This window comes from Canis lupus, chromosome 32 (genome assembly GCF_011100685.1).
Source record: "Canis lupus familiaris isolate Mischka breed German Shepherd chromosome 32, alternate assembly UU_Cfam_GSD_1.0, whole genome shotgun sequence".
NCBI classification, from domain to species: domain Eukaryota; kingdom Metazoa; phylum Chordata; class Mammalia; order Carnivora; family Canidae; genus Canis; species Canis lupus.
In genome coordinates, this window is record NC_049253.1 from 39,325,473 (window position 1) to 39,340,851 (window position 15,379).

The following is a 15,379-nucleotide window of genomic DNA, read 5'->3' on the forward strand; positions in this document are numbered from 1 at the left end:
AAGAAAGAAAAGAAAGAAAGGAGAGGAGAGGAGAGGAGAGGAGAGAGAGAGGAGAGGAGAGGAGAGGAGAGGAGAGGGAGAGGAGCGGAGAGGAGAGGAAAGCGCTGTGATAGTACGACAACCGCCTCCCGGGGCTGCGGCGAGTCTCGGGCGGGCTGAGCGCGGCGGGGCCCGCCTGCCGAGCGGGGAAACCGGAACCGGAGCGGGCGGTGCGGGCCGTGGCGGCGGAGGCCTGTCCCTCCCTCCGTCCGTCCCTCCGTCCGTCCCTCCGTCCCTCCCTCCCTCCTCCCAGGGCGGTCGCGGGCCGGCGGGGCCCGGCCGGGAGCGCGCGGGATGGGCAGGTGCTGCTTCTACACGGTCGGGACCCTGTCCCTGCTCCTGCTGGTGACCAGCATCGCGCTGCTGGTGGCCCGGGTCTTCCAGAAGGCCGTGGACCAGACCATCGAGAAGGTGAGGCGGCCGGGCTGCGTGTGCGTGTGCGTGTGCGCGCGTGAGTGTGGGTGAGTGTGAGTGTGTTTGCGCGCTCAGGCCTGCGCCCCGGTGCTGGCGGACACGGCCCGTCCCCGCCCCAGCCCCGCCCCACCCCCGCCCCGACTGCCGAACCCCGTGCAGGGCCCCCCGCAGCCCGCGACCGTCCGGCCGGAGCTCCCGTTGCGGCTGGTCGGCTCGGGGCTGACGCGCGCGGGCCCACGGCGGGGGGAGAGGCGCCCTTCTGCGTTCTGCCATCGCCTCCCCTTCCACGCCCTCCTATGCCTCAGTCTCTGTTGGGCCCAAACAGATCTCCCTTCCACGTAATGAAAAAACAAGACTAAATGGAAAACGCCGCAACGAGGCAGGTTTGTCGGCTGCCTGCGTGGCCCTGGAAGTGGTGCGGGCAGGGGATGCGGGAAGGGCGCGGTCTGTTGTGTTCCTGCCTCCCGGACTAGCCAGGCCGGGCCTCTGGGCCGGGTGACATTTCAGCCCATCCACTCTGTGCTGGTGTCCCTCTGACGGAACATGTGCTGTCTCATACCAGCAGTGTGTATTGCTTTGTCTCACCCTGGATGCGTGCTCTTCTGGAAACAACCGTAAGCCTCAGACAAGGATGCATTTAGATTCTGGAAAGAATCGGAACCTGCCTGTTACACTACATGAGTGGGCTGGAGAGCTGGTCTTTTAAAAATGTATTTATATATTTTTTAGAGCTGGTCATTTTAGGAGACTTCTGAGTCACTTGACTTTACCAATGCTCTTTCCTTTCACCCACATCCACCAATCTGTGTGGAAAGAGGAACAAAAGAGAGATACTGGGATCACTTTTTCTTTAAAAAAAAGAAACCATTGTTGCAGCCTTTCTTGTTAGCACCCATAGCCTGGTGCTTAATCTCTCCCAGTGGTTTGTATTTGCTGTTGCCTGGATGAAAAAGCCAGTTTGATCACTGAACTCCCTATTAGTCGAGTTGTCTCCTTCAGGTGGCAACAGACATATTCCTTTAATAGAGGTTCCCAAAAGCCATCAATTACCTGAAATCTGGAAGTTAAAGATAAATTAAAAAGTCACAGTAAGCTAATTAATTTTAAAGTTCACATTATTATGGGAAGATGAAGCTCACCGTCTGAGCTTCCCAAAGACCACTGTTTTTCCTGAGCAGCCATGTGCAAAGGAAAAACCAAATATAATCTGCCCCACTCCTGGCCATCTGCAAATCCATGGCAAGATTGTTTAAGGATATGGACTCTTGCTTGGATGACCAGAGTTAAGTAATCCACTTATAGTCAGTATGTGAGTCTTCTTGTGTGGCTTTAAGAGGCTGTTTCAGGAAAGCCCCATGAGATGAGTGGTCTCCCAGGTGTCTCAGATATTACCAGCCCTTAGATGCTCTGTGGGTCTCCATTTCGTGGGCAGGTAGGAAGGTGGCCATGAGGCAGCCTGCCTGGGCCTTGAGTTTGCATTGATATTTTGTGATTGGCCTTTTTATGTGGTTTTATTTGTGAGGAATGGACTCTGATCAGACTAATAAATTGTAGAACAGAGGAAGTAGACTTTCAGAATTGCCCAGCCCCATGAAGGAACACTGAACAAAGCAGCATATGAAATTAAATGATAGGGCTAGTTTTGGCGGACAGGAATATTGAAAGTCCGCCGGGGGTCACGCATTACCATCAATACCATTCTCTTCTCCTGGGTCACCTGTGGTGTGGTAGCATGGGATGGTGGGACAGAGTAAGGACCCCTAGACATGAGTCCTGGCTCTACCATGTACTAGCTGGGTCACCTTGGGCCAGGTGCTGAACTGAGCCTTCCTTGATTCTGGGTTTCCCTGTCGGGAAATGGGGATAATAACAAGTCCAGAGAATAGAAAGCTTATAAGAATTATTAGGGAAAACAGGTAATTTTCTTAGGATGTAGTTAGGCTTTGTAAAGGAGTTTTATTTTTGTTAGAAGCCACATGAGCACAGACAAATACTTGAGATTTGAAGTCAGACACGCTGTATTCAATCCTGGCCTTACCATCTGCAAGCTTTTTGATTCTGGGTAAGTTATTTAACTTCTCTGAGCCTTGATGTCATTACTTGGGAAAGTGAGGATGTTAGCCACTTGGGGACAGTGGTGCATTAACTGTGAAGCACACCAAGCTTAGGCTCAGGCCCTCACACGGGCCCTTCTAACAGCCTGGATCTAATTCTGCATCGAAAACTTGCTTTCTCTTAGGAAGGGTCTCCTCACATTGTATAAGCTCCCCATGAATCCTGGACCTGCCTCTGTGTGTGTCGTTGGGAGATTGAGTGAGGTCATCTGTGTAAAGCACCCAGCACAGTATCAGGCAGGGGATGGGCGATCAGTCATGGCAGCCGCCATCATGTCCAAGGTATTGTTACAGAACAATCCCGTCATCACTTGACCTTAGTATACTTGTAATGAAATCCACTCTGATACTCTCAGTTCTTAGGGTTTTTTTGTTTTGTTTTCATTGGAAGATTCTCCATGCCCTGGCTTGTCTATATCAAAGAGAAGAGAGGAAAGGCATGAAATTCAAATGAGTGGGTTTGGCTAATTGTGAGAACTGTGGGAACATAATTTCTATTAGAATAATTTGCAGGGAGGATTTTAAGATTAAAGGGAGATTGAAATTTTGGCCAGTGAATGGAATAGAAGGAACGAAGACAGTTTGGTTTCATTCTTGGCCTCACTGGTTACTGCCTTGTATTGGACAAGTCCTGCAATTGTTTTTGCTTCAATTTTCAATTGTAAAACAGGTATAGTAATGTGTCCCCCTTTGTCTGCTCACACCCACTTCTTGGGGGATATTCTAAGCATTAACCAGGCTTTCTCTGTCAAGCATTCATTTTAATTTTTTTGTTTTTCGTTTGTTTTGTTTAAGATTTTATTTATTTATTTGAGAGAGCGAGAGAGAGAGAGAGCGTGAGCAAGGGGCCAGGGAGGAGCAGAGGGAGAGAGAGACAAGCAGAGTCCCTGCTGAGCACAGAGCCCAATAGAGGGCTCGATCTCATGACCCTGACATCATGACCCGAGCCAAAAATCAAGAGTCAGAGGCTCAGTTGACTGAGTCACCCAGGTGCCCCTAAAGCATTCTGACTCCTCTGAAGATGGAGCTTTGCAGAAACCGTTCAATCTCTGCCCACTCCCTACTCTCCCTCCCACCCCCCCCAGCCTGGAAGGGCAGATTTTGATGCCCTGGCTCACTTGGTAACTCCACTAAATGTCCTGGCCTCTAGCACAGTGCCTGGCCCATGGCAGGTACACAGTAAATGTCTGTTGCCTCACTTTGGATCATTCTAGCTAAAAGAGCAGCATTCTAAGAATCAGCAGACCTTGGTTAAGATTCTTTTTTTCTGTCACTAACAATATTTGGATTAAGTTGAGTGAGCCAAGTAGCAAATATTGAACTGCCCAAAACTTCAGGTTTCTCATTTTGAAAATGGGAGTAATAAGAATACCTGCCTTGGGATCGTTGCAAGAATGAAATGAAAGGATTGATGTAAAGCACCTAGCACAACACCTTGCATAAGGCCCAAATGTTAATAGTTGTTATTGTTTGTAGCTATTATTTTGTCCTCTGTAGGCTGGAGATAGATAAGTTTCCTTCTTGATCCAAACTTTGAGATTTTGTGACACAGGAATGTAAGCTTTTGTTTAAGAGCTTTGCAGCTCTTTGCAGCTCAGCATATTAAATTTGCCCTTAGACTTAGTGGGAGTTTGAACATCTCCCAGAAATGGGAATGCAGAGCCAGCCAGAGTCAGAGTTGGCTAAAAAGAAAAGGGCCGGCAAGGGAACCAGTGAGAAGGAAAGAGACAGTTCACATGTTTTGCTTCCTGTTCACAGGCCAAGGGAGGATGATAGCATTAGGTGTCAGGGATGAGATGAACAGGACAAATATACTTCTCATTGGCCGGGACCTAAGACTCTGGGCAAGCAAAAACAGCTATAGCCTCTTTAGGAGCCACATAACTTTGGAGCTATTTTGCGGATGCCTCAAGAAATAAAATATAATCACTGCTAATTTAACCAAGTAACATTAATGGTAGGGGATGCCTGGTGGCTCAGTCGCTTAAGCGTCTGCCTTAGGCAGAGGTCATGATCCTGAGGTCCCGGAATTGAGTCCCGCATCGGAATCCCTGCATGGAGCCTGCTTCTCTCTCTGCCTATGTCTCTGTGTGTCTCTCATGAATAAATAAATAAAATCTTTAAAAAAAAAAAGATGATGGTGAGTATCAGATTGCCTTTGTATTAATGTACCACTGGAAATGCAGATAACTGACTTGGAGAGGTAGGGGTAGGGTGAGGCACACGGTGGGGTCTCCTCACTTTTCCCATCCCAAGGATGACTAACTATGTACCCTGTCGCCAGCAACAGTCCTGCTTTATTTACACCTGTTGTCCTGGCATAATTAGTAGCACTCTCTTTTCTTTTAAAAGACCCCCGGCTTGAATCATCAATTCTATCCTCTACCACATTGTCCTCCACTTCTTAGTAATAAAGAGGAGCAAGGAGCTAAACCCACCCAAGCTGGCTCCAGAATGATGAGACTTTTTTTTTTTTTTTTTTTTCTGTAAAGCTGAAAGAGGAAGCTCATGGAAGTCTGAGGGTGAGAACCTAAGGCCTCCTGAGAGTACAGTAGAAACTGCAAAGTCAGCAGAACCTAGGCACACTTTGTATCTCTCACTAGCTTCCTCTGTTTTCCCCTACCAGATAGTTTCCTCTGTTGACTCATTGGTCCTGGACTGTTTACTTCTCAGAGGCTTCCTCAGTCCCAATGCTATGTGACGTTTCAGCTGCTGAGCCTCCCATAGAAATGCTTTATCTCGTGGCTTCTCTTTTCCAAATCTGTAACAGAGTAATGTGATTGGCTCAGTAGAAGCAGAAATCATAGAACCTTAAACAGAGGCAGTATCCTCGCAAAATTCTTGAACTCCTAAGCAAAATTATCCAACTCCTCCCTGGCATTTAGAAATGTGATCTTGTGGGACACCTGGGTGGCTCAGCAGTTGAGAATCTGCCTTGGGCTCCCTCCGGGTGTGATCCTGGGGTCCTGGGATCCACTCCTGCATTGGACTCTGCAGGGAGCCTGCTTCTCCCTCTGCCTGTGTCTCTTCCTCTCTCTCTGTGTCTCTCATGAATAAAATCTTAAAAAAAAAAAAAAGAAATGTGATCTTGTGATATCAAAATCGTATTATGTTTCTTTCAATATCTTACAAATTCATGGTGACCCTGAGTGTATTCATTATTACTAGTTCAAACAATGGAGTAAGCCAGTAGTTCTCAGTGTAGTCCCTAGACTTTAGGAAGTACATCAGAATCACTTCTAGAGTTTAAAGAATGCAGATGCTACCAGCCCTGCTATCAGACTCCTTAGGGTTGGCACCCAAGTTAAAAAGCTAACCATGAAGCCTGTGGCTGGTTTGGATAGTGATTATGGCAGCCCACATCTTTATTCTTTGAGATAGCATTTATTTTTTAAGCTTCGTATTTTATTCTTTATTTTTATTTATTTTTCTGATAATGAATACATGCTATTATAAAAAGTCCGATACAAGAAAAGTTAATAAAACAAAGATAACTACTGTTAACATATTGCTAATTATTCCACATTTTTATTTATGCACATATAGTAACATACAATGTACAAAAATGGGTGCTTCTATTCCCACTCTTTATTTATTTTTAATTTCATCTGATATAGTTGACATATAAAAGATGATAATTCTAGTTGAGGATGTTACTACGAATGATTACTATTATTTTTCAAGTTCACATTAAAGGAAGGATTTGAGCAGGGGGAGGGGAAGGGTGTTGCTTGTGAGAACCATTTTCACTTTCTTAATAAAGTGCGAGATTTCTTTCTGTCAGGCCATAGCAGAAGGGCCATCTGTTCTGCCAGCCATTTGCTTGTTTCCTGGGGAAGAATCAGCAGGTGGGATTGTAAGATCATTAGTGAAAGCATAGGATGTTGGCCAAGTCACTAGGCATTTAGGGCCTGTATCATCAATATGTGTAGCATTTAAGCACAGCACAAATACAGGGACCATTTTTCATCAAAGCTGGTAACTAGTCCAAAGCAACTGAGGAAAATAAGGCTACTTTTGGTGTTTGCTGTCTATATCTAAAAGTACTTTTATGCCTATGCTTTGGCAGTCATTCATTTATTTAGCAAATATTTATTTATCTTTTTTTTTAAGATTTATTTATTTATTCATTCAGAGAGAGCAAAGAGGGAGGCAGAGACACAGGCAGAGGGAGAACCAGGCTCCATGCAGGGAGCCCGATGTAGGACTCGATCCTGGGTCTCCAGGATCACACCCCGGGCTGCAGGCGGCGCTAAACCGCTGTGCCACCAGGGCTGCCCTATTTAGCAAATATTTATTGAGGGTATACCATTTGTGGGGCAATGTGCTAGGAGCTGTGGATACAAGAGTAAAGTAGACACAATCCCGATCTTGCAGAATTTATGATTTAATTCAAAATTTGGGGGCTCAGGCCCCTTTACACCCTTAAATTGAAGACCCCAAAGAACTTGTGTTTCTGTGAGTTATAGCTATCAATATTTATAATATTAGAAACTAAAACTGATAAATTGGGCAGCCCCTGTGGCGCAGGGGTTTAGCACAGCCTGCAGCCCAGGGCGTGATCCTGGAGACCTAGGATCGAGTCCCACGTCAGGCTCCCTGCATGGGGCCTGCTTCTCCCTCTGCCTGTGTCTCTGCCTCTGCCTCTCTCTCTCTGTGTCTCTATGAATAAATAAAATAAAAAAAAATCTTAAAAAAAAGAATAATTAAAAAAAATAAAATAAAACTGATAAATTTTGAAAGCACAAGAGTAGACATGCACGTGTTAGCTGTCAGAGCACATGTCCCGCAGCCTCTAGAAAACTGCACTCTGCATACTCATGAGAATGAGTATGAAAAAGGCAAATATTCTCTTAATATTATTATAAAAATAGTTTTAACCTTGTGGACCCCCTGAGAGGACGTTGGGGACCCCCAGAGGTCCTCAGACCACATTTTGAGAGCTGCTGATCAAGTGTTCTTCTAACTAATTATGATGATTTTTAGAATAACATAAGAAAGTAACATAGTATCCCTGTTATATTTCTGTAAGAGCAATTTGGAAAATATGTTATTAAGGTTTTCAAGTCACCAGGATGTTGTTTAGTGTGTTGTATATACCTTCCTTTAGTTTCCACCAAGTGTATGGTTATTTTTTTTTAAATTTTTTTAAATTTATTTTTGATAGAGAGAGAGAGAGAGAGGCAGAGACACAGGCAGAGGGAGAAGCAGGCTCCATGCAGGGAGCCCGATGTGGGATTCGATCCCGGGTCTCCAGGATCGCGCCCTGGGCCAAAAGCAGGCGCTAAACCGCTGCGCCACCCAGGGATCCCCAAGTGTATGGTTAAAGGTAGTAGTTTAGGTTATCAGTGATTCAAGTTCACTGTATCTCCTGTCTTCTCTCTGTGCTAATCAAACTAGACTAGACCATCAGCATCTCCATAATTTAATTATTTGAAAAGTACCCTCTAGCCTTAGCCCTGTCAGGGATTTTCAATCCCTATGACAGAATTTGGTACTTGAAGCTGGCTTGAAAGCTCTCTTTGAAGGTGGCAGCTCTGCTATATTTAGCTTTGTATCATCTTCCCATGCCAGCAAGTGCAGTGTCATACATAACAGATGTTCATTAAGTATTGCTTGGATGAATGGAAAGATGAGTAGATGAAAACTTACATCCTCTGAGATGACCTTGCTTACATATTATTGTTTCTGTTGTTGTTGATGCTCTTTTTAATATGCTCTGTAGGCCAGTGGTCATTGCCTTACTGTACCTTTAAAATCTAGAAACTGCACCCAATAATCTAGGTTTCCAGCTTCTCTTGAAACACACAGATGCTCTGTGTGGTATCCTCACCACAGTCCTATGTGGCAGCGGGCTGAGCAGAATGAGGCTGCCTTTGGGGTGGGGGTGCCCTCCCTGTTCCTATGGTCCCTCACCTACCTGCTGGCTCCCTAACTCTCAGAGGCCCAGGAAAGATGCCCTTTGCCACCATGCCTGCTCTGTTGTCTTTCTTAGAGTAGAGAAATACTTGTTTGTATCTGAACTCTTTACCAAAAGAAGGAAAATGAAAGAGCCTGAGAAGGGTCACGTGTTTAACAAAAAATGAAAGAGGGCATATTTTTATGGAGAACTGAAATATTATTGCTAGGGTTTTTATTTTTATTTTTCTTAAAGATTTTATTTATTTATCATGAGAGACAGAGAGAGAGGCAGAGACACAGGCAGAGGGAAAAGAAGGCTCCATGCAGGGAGCCCGATCTGGGACCCTAGGATCACCCCTTAGCCAAAGGCAGACACTCACCAGATCACCCAGGTGCCCCTCGCCAGGTTTTTACAGCAAACAAACGTACAAACTCGCATCCACTTCACTCACCCCACCCACCTGGTCCCTTCAGCATCTGAGTTTTACACTCTTTCTAGAGAAAGAGAGGCAGAATGCCATTGTTATAATAGCATAATTGCTCTTGCAAGTCCTACTTTAAGGGTAGCTGCTTTTAATGCTGTATTTCTGATAATCAACAGTAATGGAAGGAAGAGGAGACTAAGATAGAAATAGGTGATGAAAGCCTCATTTATATAAACTCTGGGCGATATAATCACAACCAAGCAGGATGTAAAATAATAAGAGCGGTTCCACAAGTTACACACAGAACCAGGGCGTTGTTTTCATGGGCACACTTCTTATTCATTCACATCTTAATAATCCTCTGTCTCATCCACTCCTTCAGCCACTCTCTGTACACATCTATTTCTCCGATTGTCACCAGGTCCTTTTGATTCAATTTCCATCTGGTGGCTGCTTTCTCTCTCTTTGGGATGTCAGTTCTCAACCTTGGTTTCACATTTATTATTATGTGGAAATGTTTAAAGAGTAGTCTAGCGGGTGTCTTGTAGAGGAGCTTTTTAGGATAGCTATTCCACCCTGTTGTCCTGTCTGTCATTTATAGACAGAGCAGCAGCTTCCACATGAACTAATGTTTGAACATCAACTGTCAGGTCTCATTAGCTGAAATGACTACAATTGCAATTAGAGCAAAAGAGCTCATTAACAGTGACATAAAAAAAATGCCAATGTATATGTTCCTGAGTTAAAATAAGGTCAGAGAATTAGGGTAGAATGTCAATGGCAGCTCATGTCTTTTACTTCAACAGAGAATTTAAAAAGGCAAGTGGCACAAATGACTCACATCACTATGAGAGTCTGGATAGGAGTCGCTTCATTTCAGGGAGAAATCTTTCTTTTCTTTTCTTTTCTTTTCTTTTCTTTTCTTTTCTTTTCTTTTCTTTTCTTTTCTTTTCTTTCTTCCTTCCTTCCTTCCTTCCTTCCTTCCTTCCTTCCTTTCCTTTCCTTTCCTTTCCTTTCCTTTCCTTTCCTTTCCTTTCCTTTCTTTTCTTTCCTTTCTTTCCTTTCTTTCATTTATGACAGATTGACAGAGAGAGAGAGCATGAGTAGGGGGAGCAGAAGGACCTGAGGCAGGGCTCCATTCGAGAACCCTGAGATCATGATCTGAGCCGAAGGCAGATGCTTAACCTACTGAGCCACCAAGGCATCCCTCAGGGGGAGATTAAAAAAAAAAAAAAAGCAAACCCACTGGCATTTTGATTTTTTTTTTTTTTTTTGGCATTTTGATATTTGGTGAGTTTTATTAACCTGGGGTCCAGTAAGAATCATTTACACACTATTAGGCCAGGTTGTTAGTGTCAGTCTGCATTATCTCTGGGTGGATTTAGACTGTGTAGATGGCAATGTAGATGCTAACATGTATTTAATTATTAAGTAGCACTCTGTTGAGCCAAAAGAATAACGAGTAGTGCTCTTGAGTCCTGAAAGTTGCCTTAAAAGTATTATTACCTATTCCCATCCAAGCCTAATGCATGTCCCTCCAGTGCTTATTCTTATCATTTGGAAGTGGCTTATACTAGGACAGCTGGTTCAACAACCCTCCTAGTGCTGCCTTCCCAAAAGAGCTCTATCAGGCTGACTTGGATGTGTTGTGTCTTGTGGCTGTATCATGTCATGTCAGCTCCCGCATGAAGCAGCTAATCCAGTTTATACTTGGGGAACAGTGGGTGGTTGAGTGTTGCTGGTGCAAAAAGTGCCTACGAGGGAATGACAGATGATGGCAGGTGATGATGGGCTGCGTCAGATTGGGGCAGTAGGCATGGACCTAGGGCTTTATCCTATGAGCAGTGAGGAGAGTGTCTGCTCCCATAGGCACTTTTGATAGAACTCTCTGGAAGCTGGGGTGGAGAATGGATTTGAAAGGAGCCTGGAGAAGAGACTATCTACAGTATTGCTGCCACCCAGGCCACCTATGGGATCAGGAGTAAAAATGGAGAAGAGGAGGATAGGATTTAGGATTGATTAGGGGAGAAAAAAATCTTAAGTCCGTTTTTGGTCACATTGACTTTCCACAGCCTTCCACAGAATGTCCAGATGGGAATTTTAGGATGGATCCATACAACTGAAATGATCCAAATAATTATCAGGCATAAGCCTTTCTTTGGGCTGAATTACTGGGCCTTACACATAATTATTCACTAACTGCTTCATGTGTGCTAGTTTTTTGTCCTTAGCTAAATTTCTTTGTGAGAATAGGGCCTATGTCTATTGGGCACATAGAAATCCCTCAATATATACATATTGGCTAATTAGCTGAAAATAAGTTTTTCAGTTTAAATGATTAATCTGGTTGTTGACACTGCGGATTCACCACAGAACCCAATAATCTTTCCAATATTTCTTTTTGTAGTAGTATTACAATATTATGTCTGGAAAAATTCATCATGTTCTACTTGGCTAAAATTTATAAGCAATATCCAAGGTCACGTAGCAAAACTGATTTAGGACCTTATGTTGATGTTTAATTTCACATAACTAGAAAACTCAGTTGATCACAGGGCTTGTGTGGTAATTGTCACTACTAGGGCACAATCCTCAGGAAGACCATTGTTCCCAAGCCACAGCTTCATGTCTAAATTGTGTAAAGGGCTCCTTGTGACCAAAGGAACTGGTTTGTTGTATTGGGCAGAAATAATGACTTCCTGTACCAGACATTCTCCTGGCTTGATGTTAGCATTATTACTTGTTTTTTTTTGTTTGTTTTTTTAGATTTTCTTTATTTATTCAGAGAGAGAGAGAGAGAGGCAGAGACACAGGCAGAGGGAGAAGCAGGTTCCATGCAGGGAGCCCCATGTGGGACTCGATCCCAGGTCCCCAGGATCACACCCCCAGCTGCAGGCGGCGCTAAACCACTGCGCCACCGGGGCTGCCCACTTGTTTGTTTTTGAGTCCATCCTTTGCAGAGCAAGCCCCTGGGAGTGTACACAGTTGAATGCCCTGAGAATCTGGGGGTAGAAATTAGAAGTTTAAGGTCAAAGTGAAGCCCTCTTCTGGATCATCCTATGGCAGGAGGCAGAGGTGCTTGTTTTTTTTGGACTCATTAGCATAAGGGGGCAGAGCAGCTACCTGGACACAATGGAGCTCAGTTCTCCTGCATCATCTCATGAGTCTGCTCCAGCCTGGGGGTTTACCATGACTTTACACAGGTGCCCTGGTTTCCTTTCCTCCAGAGGTAATGCCTGACTCCCCAAGAAGCTCTCAGAGTCTACGAGAGGGCCTCTCCATAGTTTCAGTCTCCCTGGGGTAGGGTTGACAGATAAAATATGGGATGCCTAGTCAAATTTGAATTTCAGATAAGCCCAGAATAATATTTTGGTGAGTATGTCTCTTGCAGTATTTTAACTCATTTCAGTTTATCGGTGGTTAACATCCTGCCATATTTACTACATCTCTCTCTGATATACTTTTCCTTAAATTATTTGAATATAAGTTGCAGACATCACAATGTTTTCATCCTGAATCCTGCAGCATGCCTCACCTAAGAGTTAAAGTACTTTGTGACTTAGTCCATGCAATATTTGGGGTGTACTCTTGTGTCCTCTGTTTTTATTTGCTAAATCTGACAGCTCTCCCCTGAGGGGTGCAGTGGTGTGGCAGCCACCAGAGTGGCCAAGCGTGGTTTTTGCAAACCCACAGACCTGGACTTGGTCAGATTTGACTTGACTTTCTTGGCTCTGTGAACTTGGGAAAGCCAGTGCCACCATTTTCTTATCTGAAAAATGGGAATTCTTGGGATCCCTGGGTGGCTCAGCGGTTTGGCGCCTGCCTTTGGCCCAGGGCATGATCCTGGAGTCTCGGGATCAGGTCCTGCGTTGGGCTCCCGGCATGGAGCCTGCTTCTCCCTCTGCCTGTGTCTCTGCCTCTCTCTCCCTCTCCCTCTATGTCTATCATGAATAAATAAAATCTTTAAAAAAATTTTTTTAAAAAATGAAAAATGGGAATTCTTACCTTGCAGGGGCGGTGTAAGGCTTGGAGATACCATAAAGCCCTAACACAGTCCCTGACTCCTAGAGACTCAGGAGATGCTAGCTGGCCACCACAGTAATGGGTACCTGAGGTGAATGTCAGGGGACCAAGGTGAAAATAAAGAAGCCAGTTTTAGAAATACTGGCAGCTGTATTTATGAACTTCCCTCTGGTCTTTCATTTACTTTCTCCTTCTCCACTTGGTGTGTGCACACACACAACATGTGGTCCACCTCGGGACTTACAGTGGATTCCTTGACAAACACCCAGCAATGTGGTGTGCAGGAAAAGAGACACATCAGAGGTGCAGGAAAAGCCAATGCTCTTGAGGGCAAGATTTGGATAGAATGAAAGATGGTAGGAGACTTGCTTGGGTTTTGGCTCTGCTAAGAGTGGCCGGGGAGAGGGGGGTGATGGTGTGGGGGTTGGAGGCAGGAGGCAGGAGAACCCCACTGTTTTAACAGAATCTGCTATCAGGGGCAGCCCTGGTGGCTCAACAGCTTAGCACTGCCTTCGGCCCAGGGCCTGATCCTGGAGACCCGGGATCGAGTCCCACGTGGGGCTCCCTGCGTGGAGCCTGCTGCTCCCTCTGCCTGTGTCTCTGCCTCTCTCTCTCTCCCATGTCTCTCATGAATAAATAAATAGAATCTTAAAAAAAAAAAAAAAAAGCAATCTGCCATCAGTGTGATCCTGGCAGGCTGTCAAGGGTCGTTTTCATGGTTAGGCTTTGCATTTGGTTGGTTTGGTTAAGGACTCCAGGGTACTAAGTGTTTATTTCTGTCCTGAAATGGGCAGCCTGGCCTGCAGTCGGTGTGCAATCTGGAGGAACGAGTTCACAGCAAACTGTTGTAAAAACAGCCAGGTTTACCCTCTCTCCTAGGAAGGATTTTGCCCTCCTTTCTGGAAAGGCCCCTGCTGTCTCTGGATTTTTGGTTGCCTAACAGCTGGATGCAAACCAAACAAGATAAACGCAGGCAGTTAGCCCATCTGTCCATTCCCACTTGCTGGCTCTTTCAGCAGCAAAGAATCTCTTTCGGAGGCGACTTTCTTTACTTTAATAAAGAAATGACAGTGTGAGCCCTTTCTCTGAAATTCTTCACACACTGTGACGCTTGCCAGGAAAAGTTAGCAAGGCCTCAGATGCGCTCACCCTGCCCTTCCCGCAGTAGGGAAGGAAAGAGCGAGAAGCCGCGTGTGGGGGACGTGTCGGGGACGTGGCTCCCCGGAGCCTCTGCAGGTGAGCGGACCTCACGGGGGTAGCACCAGCCTCGCCTTCGCCTTCGTGTTGAAAGGACAGAGGAAAAGCCTAGATGAAGTTGGCTCTCTGTGGATCTTGCTCCTTCCCCGTTCTCACAGGGCCTTCATGACATTTTATAGGATCTGAGTTTCTGAGATTTTTCACTTAAAAAAAAAAAGGGGATTTTTTCCCAGCTTCCAAGAGTGATTTATTTCTGTTCTAACCCTCCCCAAACCCAAGCAATACAGAAAAACATAACAGAGAGAGGGGAAGACCCCCTCATAATCCTGTCCCATGGAGATGTGCATAATTAGGTGGTTAGTGTAGATGCTAAGAGATTTTGACAGAAATTAAGACATCAAAATTTAAAAAATATCTGTATTTTACCCCTCTGATATTTTCCTGTTTTCATTTTATTTGCTAGTCTTGTCCACATATATACATATTTTACAGTGTCTTTTTCCTCTTAACACAGATATGAACATGTTTCTTATTTCTGTGTAGTCTCTATAATTTTAATGGTAACTTTCTGCTCCAGCCTGTGAATTATCATAATTTACTAAATCATTCTTTTTCCGTTTGACATTTTGGTTATTTCTGATTTTATATTAATTCCTTGTTTTCACAACCTAAACTGGATTGTATAGAGAGCTAGAAAAGAGGATCATGACTAAAGATTTTCTGTGTGGTTTCTTTTCTCCTTTATTTAACATTTGCTGGACTGTCAATATTTCAACAGATACCATTCTTTTTTTTTTTTTTTTTAAGATTTTATTTATCCATCTGAGAGAGAGAGCACGCACGTGGGAGAGCAGGGGAAGGGAGAAGTGGACTCCCCATGGAGCAGGGCTCAGTCCCAGGACACGGAGATCATGACCTGAGCCTAAGGCAGACACTTAACCCACTGAGTCACCCAGGCATCCCCATGACTCCTTTTTCAACTTAAACCTAAACCTTTGATCCCTACCCTGAAGGTGGCAATAATCAAGATCACAGTTACCATTCATTGAGCATTTTGAGTGTGGCCTGAGATAAGCACTGTGCTAAAACCTCATTTCATCCTTTCAATAATCCTAGCCAAGCCCTCCTTCCCACCTTCTAAAACACCTCTTTTGTGTCAACTCAAAATAGGCCGCATGGCACAATAGTTAGGGGCTTCAAATAAAAACAAACCCCTGGTTAAGGAGAGACTATTCGAAAGGACTAGTGCAGTAGGGGACAGGGGAC

General features: G+C 44.7%; 1 protein-coding gene across 3 annotated transcripts in view; it reads left to right on the forward strand.

Moving 5' to 3' along the window:
- Positions 1 to 143: 143 nt before the first annotated feature.
- The window catches only part of SCARB2 (scavenger receptor class B member 2), a 76,861-nt gene continuing 61,625 nt past the window's right edge, over positions 144 to 15,379 (forward strand). For 2 of the 3 annotated variants that reach the window (XM_038582402.1, XM_038582403.1), the window contains exon 1: positions 144 to 450. In XM_038582402.1, the coding sequence (XP_038438330.1) occupies positions 334 to 450 (117 nt within the window). In that variant the 5' untranslated portion in view covers positions 144 to 333. Of the gene's footprint in view, positions 451 to 638; positions 837 to 15,379 lie in introns of those variants that run through there. The other variant, XM_038582404.1, reaches the window with a different exon arrangement.